Source organism: Opisthorchis viverrini (genome assembly GCF_000715545.1).
Source record: "Opisthorchis viverrini unplaced genomic scaffold opera_v5_182, whole genome shotgun sequence".
NCBI classification, from domain to species: domain Eukaryota; kingdom Metazoa; phylum Platyhelminthes; class Trematoda; order Opisthorchiida; family Opisthorchiidae; genus Opisthorchis; species Opisthorchis viverrini.
The window spans coordinates 839667-852682 of NW_008751838.1; the positions used below are offsets into that span (position 1 = coordinate 839667).

General features: G+C 38.5%; 1 protein-coding gene across 1 annotated transcript in view; it reads right to left on the bottom strand.

Moving 5' to 3' along the window:
• Positions 1-13016, bottom strand: part of T265_14362 (hypothetical protein) — a gene marked incomplete at both ends in the record, with an annotated part of 60440 nt that overhangs the window by 13329 nt on the left and 34095 nt on the right. The window contains one exon of the mRNA XM_009173302.1: positions 4206-4303. Within this exon, the coding sequence (XP_009171566.1) occupies positions 4206-4303 (98 nt within the window). The remainder of the gene's footprint in view (positions 1-4205; positions 4304-13016) is intronic.

Sequence of the window (13016 nt, forward strand, 5' to 3'; positions counted from 1 at the left end):
GAAGGTTGTGTGAGCAGTGAGTGCCTGCAGTTCGCATATGCAGATCCCGATCCACAGAAAACATTCCACATTCAGGAACAAATTGCCTCTTGAGCAAAGACAACTGGTACAGTTGCTTGAGGTAAATATTTTTCATACTTTTGAGAAAATATGTTTACGTGTCTAAAATTTATTTAGAAGGATTGTCAGAATTACCAGTCCGTTTAAAGTGGAAGCAAACAAGCACTTAGCAAATGTGTAAGGTGTTATAATTTCTGGGTTGGATTATTCCACTGTGATCACCCTCTGCTGTTAGAGTGATCGCTGCACGTTCGTTTTCAGTGCCGAACCACCGGTGAATAACTATCGGTCTGACCGCCAGTATCGTACACTCTTGGAGCAGTCCACAATCGTACTTGCTCAGTAGGCCCTTATAGTGCTCGGTCAGAACGAAATTAAAGTGGAATATAGGGAAGTGTATTAAGGGCAAGCGTAAGGGCCCATGCAAATACCCATTTGCTGCGTGCACATTTCCACCCTGAATGTCAACTGATCGGATCTGAGTCGTAACTCTCTACGAATATGCATGTGAACAAATTCAATCTCTTCGAAATTTCACTCTCATCTAGGCTTTTTAACACCATTAGGCACTTCTGAGCCGGGTAAATAACAAAAATATTACAATATAAAGCCTTCTGTACAGTAATGTTCACCCCTACTTCGTCCGGTCGCACTCTCTGAGAGTGGGGTACGTAGCAAGCTGGCTACAGTAATTCAACTTAGACTGCTCATGTCAAACACAGGGATAAACACCGACCGAAAAATCGGACAACCGAAACCATCGGGTGACCTTTGCTCAACAAGTTGAAACTTTTTTGCTGAATTATCTTGAGTAACTGGCGAAATACCTCCATTCACAACTTACTTAAGGATAAACCACAAAACGAGTTGAAACTTCCATTTACTGTATTTGCCAAATAAATGGGCTGTACAAGGGTTTCTCTACTTTTCTTTAGATCAAAGTTTAAGGAATTTTAATGAATATATCAAGAAATACAATACGCATTTTGCAAAGCAGTTCAGAAAATATCTGACCCGTCTTTTCTTTAGACAAAGTTTAAGGAATTTTAATGAATATATCAAGAAATACAATACGCATTTTGCAAAGCAGTTCAGAAAATATCTGACCCGGCTTTTGCACTAGGTACTACAGTTCCCAAACCTTACCCATAAGGACTAAGAACATCAACACTACACAATAATAGGCTTACGTAATTCGCTTCAAGAATTTCAATCTAAACAGGGCCTACCACATTCCGCATCCATGTGAATAGTAACTAATATCCGACACACCGCAAACTCCGGTCAATTTTACCTAACACACGAAACCAGACAGAACCTACGTCGTGGGTTTCATGAGTGCCGCAACTCAAAGTTTATTCTTCTGGGAAGCGTCTTACTTTTTGTGAGTTTTGATGTGTATATTGGTGTAGCAACAGTGCGTCGGCTGGGAACTGACTTCTCATGCAAATTACGGTACATATCGGTATAGTCACTCAGGTGGGCAGAAAATACTATTTTGTCCAAACATAATCTTTTCGTCAAACGCATGTAGTGCTTATGTTTTTCTTCGTTTTCCCATAGCTGTATCTTGTACACGTATACGGAATGGCATTAAATTTTGGCTTGTATTGGGTAAAATATTTTGCTGTATAATTTCGATCGGCAATAATCCACCGAAACGGAATTGTCAATTCGGGTACGGGGGATCACAACAAGCTGTCATTCGAAAATCACTTGACAATGAAAGTGATTTGTGGTGACTTGATACAATATGCGTTCCAAACAGATGTTATCAAAAGACCACGAAGCGGAGTATGAAGTTGAGGGAAATTATTATTCCTCCTTGGAGTGGCTCGGAAATGCACATAGATATAGTAAGCAATATAAATGTAAAATGACTGACGGTTACACTACTGGGAGTATATCAGGCATAATACTTCATGGTCAGCTACCTCGTGACTGTTTCTGTAGAAAACAAAAGGATGAAGTACACAGTGGACCAGGATTGAAATCAATCTGGCTATATTAGTGCAAATAGCTCTTGAATTATTGTCCAGTTGAGCTAAGCAAATTACAGAAAGATTCATGCAATCGGTGACGCTTTGGGTTTCTTGTCCTCGGAGCCAAAATCCAGGGGCACGTTAACGTTTGGTGTCATTGGTTTGAATTTGTATGAATATAAAATGTCAATATTTTCGGCACAAAGTTGGTCGGTCGCGTTGTCCAATTACCCGATGCTATATTTGTTGGCAAAAGGATACTTATGTGGTTAGTTTCGCTTCCGTCACAGTATGGAAACATATTTGCACCATAGAACAGGGCTGAAAGGATTAAAAGCCACCTGAGTGTTATCTGACTCACAAAAATCTAAACCAAACCTTCTCACTACTTGCCGTGTTTTATCCATGTAAATCATATTAACAATTAAGAGCCATTAAATATGTGTTGGACATTTTCTGAATGCTATACACACGGGCTGATAATGAGCCTCGGATTCGTTGTGGATAATAAATACCAGATTAAATTGAGATATAATATATATTGATCAAACACTTTTGACGAAATTCAGACTTTTTTTGCGTGTGGTCGGTTATTACAAAAATCTACCCGTCATCGGTAAATCGAGGCTAAAAGAACATAGGATGTTAGGTTTTTTCCACTGAAGATGTCGTTACGGTCAAACTACTTTCACTTACGATAGCTGAAAAATATGTACCTAGGAACATAAGAAAACTCAAGCAAAATATTGTTACAAAGGTTACATGAATATGCAAAATACGCTTCAATCGAAAACCAGAGGAAGATATCAGATTATCAGCGGTCGTGCCCTGGCGTAAGGCATGCGCTTGATGAGTCGGAGAAACTCCAGTCAAATTTTATGGATTTTCGGGTAAAAAGGAATTAAGTTTAAGTCCCACTTATGCACATTTTCTCATCTGGCAAAATTATCATATTTTGGTTCTACAAATTATAACATCTGATTACTTAGTAGATTTTGCGTACTGCTTGTCAAAAAGGTTTAGCAGTTTGACTATTGCAATCGCAAATTTAACTGACGGATAACTCAACAAATGTTAGAGGTTTTGAGAATATCGAATTTTATGGACTGATACTACTATCAATAACATACCGCAGTCGAAATTTACAGAATGGCAATTTCCACAGTTTACTCAACGCATCACACCTGGCTGTGTATTCATTTGCGCTGAATAGACAGAAAATATATAGGGAAATCTGATAGCGGGGGAAACTTTTCAATCTCTTGCAATCGAGTTGGGTTCTGGCATGCTAAGTACCGTGTTTCTGTGCTCGCCTTTGTGTTTCCTTCGTCTGCCGAAACTTCGGGCTGCATAACGTCAAATGCGCGCAGTTCCCTGTATGAATCGATTTCATCTACTGCTACTGTGGTTTAGGTGTTTTTTATCATCCCATATACTGACCAGCCAGTAGCACGTTGTGCTATCAATGCCAGTTCTGAGTGTGATTCAAAACCAAGTAAGTAATATTTTTGGTTTGAGCTGCCTTCAAATTTCAGGTAAGTTGTTTATGTGGCGAATTCATGCATTTCCGAGGGATATTGCCAGAACGACCACATACGCCATATCTTATGGCTACATTAAAAAGAGAAATTCAGATTGCACGTTAGGTTGCTTTTGGCCGAAAATCACAGACGCCATTCACAACGTTTTTTCAGTTGAAAATAATCGCTACTGGGCACATTACGGTTTTTTTGAATGTTTACAACCGAGTCACTCCGCAAATCAGCCACGACTGGCTGACTAGAACGCGGGTTAATTTGCACTCAGACAGAATGTCGCACATCTACCCTGGTGTCTCTAATTTCACGTCATACAATCTTGCACTGACTGACTGACTTCACATGTGGAGGGTTTTGCGAATTGCGGGATTTTCTGGCCTCCTGATCAGATTACAAAGAATCAATGGGCGGTGAAAAAATGAACAAATTTGATGTACAGCAAGCCTCAGTGTTTTAGAATGGCTCGAATTCAGCTGGGTGATATTCCCTTTGAAAGACTAAATCATAAAATTTCCGGTTTGTCACGATATCGTAGAAGAATTTCATAGTGAAATGTTTACTTCGCTGAGAGATTTAAAGATGGCTCTGCTAAAATATACACGAAAAATGAAATATCATTACTTACTTTAGCAAATTTGATTGTAAAGGCTGGATAAGTGTCCCGTATGTGTTGCAATGCTTCGTTTGCTGCTTCTTGGGAAATGAAATCAATAAATCCGTAACCTATGGATGTAAACAATATCAAAAACACAAATAATAACAGAAATAATAAATGCTCAACACCGCATTAAAATGTAAATTATATAACATTAGGCGAACTACACCGAAGAAATTCAAATCTTTTCCATTGAATCGTAATGAATTTTGAATGATTCAATTTGGAGATGAAAAACAGCCTCTCACACTTAAGTTGCCCGGTAGTCTGCAGAACTTTGATATTGTATGAATATACGGTAATAATCCCTTAATATTCAGGCTCATAATGATCCCCAAATCTGGGGAGCTACCGGTCATTTTCGGGCACACAAATGAGGTATCTCACCTTAGATTATCTAGCCGTTCAGTGTGACATAAATCCGATAGCCAGTCAGGTGCGTACATTCAAAATGTCCCTTGTTCAACAAAATGATCTGATAGGTAACCTGCAATAAGTATAGTCAAAATAACTAGCAGAATTTGTGTCTGTCGTATAAATTGTAACCTAGGATACATTAAGCCTTAAATGGAGTTGAAATTAACATTTCGAAAAGACTCAGTCCGGTCCTACTTATTTGTACAATTGGATATTCAGAAAAAATTATTCACTTCCCATCTGCTCATTTTTGAAAAACCGTGGCGACAAGTGGACCAAGGTACTTTTCACTACCGTGTAAATTTTTACCAACAAACCAAATAGCGGTTAAGCAAAAGTATCCTGATACTCTACCATATTCTCTGCTCTAATCGATCACTGTTTACTGCAAACCAATTATGTGAAGCCCGTTTCGTATTGCACATTTTAGCCAAATTTTAAAGTGAATTATACGATTCATGCACACTAGTGACAAGCAATGAGGTTTTAACTTGGGAGCTATTGGCGACACAGGAGTGAAAAACTTTTAGGTTTAACGTACCTCAGAAATGAAAACTTTCACATAGCAAAGTTTCAAGCAATCAGTTGCAGCTTGTAGTGAACGCAGACTAAAATTACTCCTGTAGAGCCAATTTTTGAACTCAACTAAAACGTCGAAATGCACTGATTATGTTTAACGTATTTGACTTGTTTGGTTCAGCTATTTGAATGTTCCTTTCAAATGCCAAATGGAATTGTAAAGGCGCAATATTTTGAAGTCGGTAGTACATTGCATGTTAGGGAGAAAAAAACTTTAATAATCATATTTGTCTGATTTTCAAATTTTTCGAATCACTTTCTGAGAAAAATAATACAACGAGCTCACTGAAAAAACGTGCGACAGCAGTTGAAGGTGTAGTAGAAGCATCTCAGATGTCTTTTATGGCCGAAAATGTTTTGACTTTATTTAGATTTGGTGGACTTCTTAATCCGAGAGTTGGTCACCTTGTGTTCTATCTCAAAAGAACACTCATGTCGGAATTCAAAATTCGGTTTCTGTTATCAAGTGCTTCATTACTACGAAGGTGGATACAGTAAACCACGAGTGGTGTTTCAGCCTTCCTGGAGCACTCTTCGTTAAATCTGAGATATATAGCCAGGAACCCGCACACTCCGTGATATGGACATTCTCAACCAATAAAAAATAAAAAGGAATCAAATATAAAGCGCTTAACAGTAAATAAATTCATAGAGACATCTGATACGAAGTAGATGTAAGCGGACCATGAGTGGGATTTATTAACCTTACTTTTTCCGAATTCAGTTTTAATAAGTTGCCTCAGCGGCAATAAAAAGAACTATCTTACTTAAGAACCACAAACGTTCTCTAATACAAATGAAAGATTTCATCACATTATGCTCTAAGGCCGAAACATAAGGAACAAAAATTCGATAGGTTGTGAACTGTTTATTTCAACCTGGTAGGATGCGCATTGGAGAAGCGGTACTTTTGACTTTTGCATAGAATTTGGGCCTCATCTTGAATAATTCTACTGCACAGTATAATCTTCACACCATTTTTCCAGGAACAATGGGATAACATACACCGAATTTTGTGCCCGGTGATATTGCGCACAATATATGAGGCTTTATTTCGTTGAGATAACTTAAAAATCCGAATGCAAATTAGGAGCATGTTTTTTGACAAAACAGTAGGTTTTGTCTCCTATTTTGAGGTAACATTTGAGGTCAAATGTTTACTAGCGACTATCGATAAACCGTGGCGTATGTGCGGATACTACAGATGAGGCACGTCACTAGTCTGTGGTCTTCCGGAAACCATCCGGCGTCTAATGAAAGGTGAGGCATATTACGGAACTTGTAGAACTGTCTTATAGTATTCGTTTACAAATGCGTGATAGCTGGTAAATATTTACGAAAGTTCGTGAGGACTTCTGGAATGTTTATTTTTTAAAAAGTGTGTGTAGATGAAACGTTTAATTTCCTGTTCAATAGTTTGTAGCTGTTTCATTGATGTTTACCGATAAACAACTTCGCGGCGAAGGGCGTCCTCTACACAGTGAGGAGTTGATGGAAAAATCAATTTTAAAACCACTGAGTCATCGTACGTTATTCACGAATAATCCCAAACATTACGAGCTATCGGGAAGCTTCATACAAGATTGAATTCAGTCTTGGTATTATCTTTCATTGGAGTTCGAATGCCGCTACCAAACAACTGCAAATTTAGAGTTATCGCATACTATTTACAAAATTTTGGAGCTTCATAATTGAAGGGAACTTGAAAAACCATCTTAAGAAGTCTTTTTTCACACTTCTCTGCGTGTTTGTGATAAAACATGGATTCAAGCGCAAAATTCGGTATAGAATAATTGGATTTTCATAGGTTGTGAGCATCAACAATAATCCCCAACCTAGTCAAAACTTATTCTTTCCAGTCTCTTAATATTTGTAGCTATAAATGTTAGGTAACTGATGATTTCAGCCTACGACGAATATAGCATGACACCTAACTGACTAGATAAATTGGTGTTTTCTTGCGACCTGTCATGCGCAGACTTGGTATTAAAATTGTTTCGAGATATAGTTTCATCCATTTGACGACGTCTGAAGGTTCTGGCAATCACCAGAAAATGTATAACGGCGTTATCTCCTAGATATTTGTCCACAATGCACTGGTCCGTTCAAACTCTGGGTTTTTGAAACTCTTAATTGGGCTGACACTCTTTGGTCCTTCAGGTGGACGCAGATCCCGAGTGTCCCTCCAATTATAAATTTCCACGAAGATGGGAAGGTTTTGACTTAGCTTACTGGCAGTAGGATAATACCAACTTGTTCTTCAGCTTTTAGCTTCACAGAAATATAACAATAATTTGTGAACTTGTGCCCTGGAGTTTGCAGTCCTTTGACAGTAGCAACAGCTTAGCCCAGATTTAAGTTTGTACGTGAGGAGGAAGCTGGTTCCGATATCACATTATTTGTTAGACGCATCGCTGAGCGAGTTAAAGCACGTTCGTCATTCAATTTTCCGGACGTCTGAGACGAACCAAGAATTTGACTTTGTTTTTTTTTCGTAGACCCATCTTTTTCGGAGATCGTATTGGTTGGTGAAAATTTTATTTTCTCTCCAACTGGTTGAAGATCAACAACTGCTTGACCTAAACTAATTAAGGCAGCTCCGTCACCAATATTTCGATATACTGCTTGTGATCGATACCGCCATGAGCGATCCATCATAAAGCAGGTGGTCTTACCAAGTGAATTTTATTACTGAGTGAAAAAAACTGGGCGATAATACAAGATAACAGTTTTCTACCACCTGATTGAAAGCAAATCATGGATGCGGAAGTGTTCAGATGAGGTAACAATCATTCATTGTGGAAAATTGGTATATTCCGTACAGTATTGGTACAATAGTGTCTCCCTCACACACCACGAGAAATAGGTTAAGTTACTGATAACATGTTGGTTGCGATATAATCATTAGTTAGAGAACGTCTTAGAGTAAGAAGATGCGCAGTGGTTTTCCACCGGGCCCATTAGTTCACATTAAGACCTTTATATTAGTGTGTTCGGAATCCATATATACCGAGATCTTATCCTTTAAACATGTTTGAAAGTGTACAGCATTCACTAGTAAGATTTGCTGGCTAGTTTTAGGTGGCGGTGAAAATATTAAGTCCTCCACAAAACGCTACGATGGATTTCCTACAGCAGGTCTGCTATATGATATATGATGACAAATCTGATTTTTGTGCAATAGTTCGGTGGCCGTTTGCTCGAATTTACTGTTATGCTTTCGTCAGACTAATCAAAATCAAATTTTCGCATATCTTGTTGTTCCATATGAAGAGTGATCTGCTACCTGAGGGATGATTTTGTAATAAAAAGGGAATGTCAATATTCATGAGATCTGTTAAGGAGCATTGCGCATTTTCTATTCATTTTACTGGATACTGGGCTATTGATCAACTACTGCCTGAGCAGGAGCCAATACATTCAACCATACTACTAGCGTAATGGTGATACTACTGATGAAGAGACATGCGCGTAGTATGTTTTGTTCTTGTAAATTCGCTTTGGGTTTCTTGAAAAGGGAGATCTGTTACGGAATTTGTGAGGTCGCTTTGTAGCATTTCCTTGAATTTGAGCAATGAATGATTGGAGTCAAAGAATATCCAGGAAAGTCCTAGAAGACGCGTTCAGGATATGACGGATTTCTAAATAGCTGGACAGACTTTAAGTCTGCCACCCTTCATGGAACTATTTTCAAAACGTTTTTGGCAGCAACCTAAATCCTCAGTCTTCATAAATATGACAATTTTAAATGTGACACCTGGGAATAGGTAACGTTTCCTTATTTTTATGAAATGGCATTTAAAAATGAGCAAAGTCATCAGGATTCAAAACTGATCACGGGAATAACAGTCGGATAACATTGCGTTCAAATGGGCTTACTGGTTAGACATTTAAGTTAAAAAACGGGTCTACAGGAAAAAAAACTACAATTAATAAATGCATTGATTGATTACAATTCATTCGAAAGGATGGTTGATTTATCAGGTCGTTAAATTTGAGACAATTAAAAAGAAAACTGCATTTGTTTATATTCAACCGATTTCTTCATTTGTAACATGTATTGAAATGTTCAGTTCTTCTGGTGTTTCTCTCGAATACTTTATGATCAATCAAAAATCGTGTCTTCGAAAAACATAGAATACTGACGCCGCATTAGTGAAATAAGTGAAAAAGTTATATGTCGTATATTTTGCACTGCCCTGTTGTGCATACCGTACCGTAATTCACAATCGGTGACTGGCTAGTTTCTCAGTCAGAAAAATTATGTATAGTGACTTGAGAAGATAACTGAATAATTGCACCCTGTCTGCGAAACATTTCCTTCCATGGCTCAATACTGGGTACACAATGCAATCCTACCCAGTTACACAGTGATCAATTCACATTGGTTGATAACGGAATGTTGCCAACAAAACCGCCAACCTCAAACAACAACTCAGCCACCAACTACACGACCAATTATCGAACGCTCCTCCTATATGGGGCGATACGTTCACTGATTTGAATAACTAATCTGAATATGAGGTGTTGAAACTTCTCAGTGAATCACTTCGACAGGTTTGTTCTGTATCTAAATTTAGTAGAAGCACACCGGAATTTCGCCTAGAGAAACTAAAAACGAATTGCATATCACATCATCTTTACGCTTTTGGACTGTTTGAAAAGACAATCGCAAACGGCAGGTGCTTCGCTTGTCAACATGCCCTGGAATGTGTTAATACTGGTGGATGGGAAAAACGCTTGAATCTAAAAATCTAATAAGTACTTTTAAATAGTATAGCAAACAACTGAGCACACTAACAATTGAAGGCGGAATATTTCGTTGTCCCATCAATAATTCACAGAGAGAAAGACAAATCGAGCTGCATCAAAGGAATGTTTCTATAAAAACACTACTTTTGCTAAGAGCAGTGGCAGTTCTAAGTCAGACGATAGTTGTGAGTCTACCAAAAGTGCAAGTGGTTTCTCTGAAGTCTTGCACTGACTCTTGGGTCGAGGGTTTGGTGGACTATTGCGGTAATAATCGTGCGACAGCCCAAACACTCCACTAAAAACATCTTAAAAAGTGATGGTTTCAGTAAGATAAGTAATTCGACCAAACACAGCAGCAGTAGTAGTGAAGATATGTGATTTCAGTGCAGCCAGATCAGATTTGGTTTTCAACATTAAACTTCACATCAGCTTAACCCAACACGCCTGCAAATCAAACGGCCCACCTGTTGATTCCTTTCTCGTAACCCATCATTTGGAATGTGATTCTCGGTTTTGTTGCTTCTTTTCTGTGCGCTTGCCCTCTTTATTCCTTTGAGCTGGATGTAAGCAGATCTTCTGGCATCATCACGCGTCTAATTTAAATCGCTCACTCGTCATGATTCCGTGTGAGTGTTGGGATTCCATTAGGAATAAGTAGTATATAACCTGGCGTACAGAAGCTGGTATGGCCCTATGATTTGAAATTTGTACAATCTTTTAGTTTGGCATCTTATTTATAGTATGGTGTTTGTTGATGAACATCCATTCGAACAATTTAATGTTTGGGCTTTTGCGTGTAACTCAGCGCCGCTCACCTGATTGCTGGAAACATTCAGTACTTAGAACGCCATTATGGGATTGGTAATCGAAGCCTTCGTGTAATGAAGAAGACAGTAAAACTCATAGACCTTAAACAACACGATACTAACTGGTTTAGTTAAAAGCGGAGTCCCGGATGAGTAGCCGGCACATACGGTCAAAATGTTTATTGACTATCTTCAGCAGACAAGTTTACTTTTCAAGCAACACTCGGTCAATCTGAAAATTTTGTGAAATTCCCTAAAATAAGTTTAGAAATTAAAACTAAGATTCTTTCCCAAATTACTCACCTTGCAGGATGCCACGAAAACTTTTGCCACATTAGAACTTTGCACTGAGATTAGTTTAGGTAAACTTTTTCTTGCAAGTGGTGTCAGCTTACATTGAGAAGGCAAGGATGAGTATACATGCGTTCAACATTTGCTGAAAAATATGTGCAGTGCGAATTCTGCAGCTACCTTGGGCGTATGGAGCGAGCAACTCTCATTTTGGTTGGCCACAGCGGCCAACTGGCGTTGTAACTAGCCCATGAGCAGATACCAGTTTAGTACAAATTTCTCAATGCTGATTCACGCGGTGGGCCGGATAGGTGGGCGTTGTGAGTAAAAATAAGTAGATAAACGAGTAGATATAATGAACCTCAAAGAATACACTCATATGCATATCATTTTTTTCGAGAGACAGCTGAATCCCACCAAACTTGTGTGCATTTATCTCTATGAAAATAAATGAAAGTCCGTTTCACATCCGGGCTTTCTTTTGGAAGAGAACCAGAAATTAGACAGCAAAGAAGTATGAGTTCAAATCTGATACCTAATAGTACAAAGACGTACCTCACAGACAGGTGCCACCGGACGTCTCAAAGCCATTTGTTACTCATGCCGCAATTACCCTCCATACCCGTTTAAACAACCCAGGCTCACATTACATAAATAAGGTTCTAGATCCACTTTTAGCAACTATAACTTATCCACTTTTCCGCATTTATCTCACTAAACATCGAGAAACCTACAGTACTGCCTTTATTGTCGCCGAGTCTAGTAGAAGAGTTCCACCAAAGGACTCTCCAGTTTCTAGGGCTGCAAAACAACCGTAAATATCTTGAAATACTACTTTAACACGGTTTGAAAAGTTATTATCCAGAAGTGGAGAGAATTTTGTTTTATTACCATCCATAAAACTAGCCAACTTCAGTTTCTGTATTACATCGTTAAAATGACAACGCTAAACTTTCTCGCTTATTTTTGTCTTTAAATTCAGTGGCGGAAAGAGAATTCAATTATGCATACCTGTAGCGTTTAGAATGGGTATTACCAATCTTTGTGATTGACGTTAGGATTTTATGATCTGCCCTTTTAACAAGACAAACGTCCTCGCAGCTAACATTTTTAAATGTCGTGCACCATGGGAAAACCGGATAAATTGTTCTCGAGGTGCGGAACGGAATGAATTGTAACATTATTCTGTTTCAGTTGGTACAACGTTACATCTTCTTTTTCGAACCTTTTTATTTTGCATAAGTTCTCTTCTGTTTTTCTTGCCAAGGCTTTATTTAACTGAACAAAATGTGGTTGAGTTATTGCTTCTGAAACATTTTACGTAATCCTACCGAAATAACAGACTGCTTTGTGGCTTCATGTTATGTCTTGAGGAGAAACGAAGCTCCCAAAAACATATGATACGTGACTGGTAAAGAAATGCTGTTTTACTCGACAGTGTGCATGAAAAGGCTGCTTAGAAAAAAGATTGCATACGTTTCTCCAGCTTTTTGCCCTCTTTACTTATGGATGCACGACTCGTAGGCACAGTAAAGTACGCTGCGGGTTCTTTGCCATTTTGGATCTGTATTGAACAGCTAACTGGCCGAAGATCAGATCCTTTACAAGTCTAGCTTTTCCAAGTTTTGTGAATGGGGCCTCATTTTAGTCTTCACAATTTTTGCAGTTTTATGCTGTACTTTGGGCTGAACTTTGTTTCAAACTAATGATGTCTTAACACATTCACTTGCCGAGACAGGTCTTCCAAAATATTTCTGCCCCAACGTGCATCAGAGTGCTTCTGATGACTTTTGTCCCTAGTTCAGGAATCGCTTCATAATTATGGAACAAAGATGCAAGTGTTATTGGACTAACGGTTATGTTGTAGACGCTAACACGGTTGAAAATTGCTGGTTCCCATCAGTATATATAGGGACTTTAGCTTGTTATGGAGGAA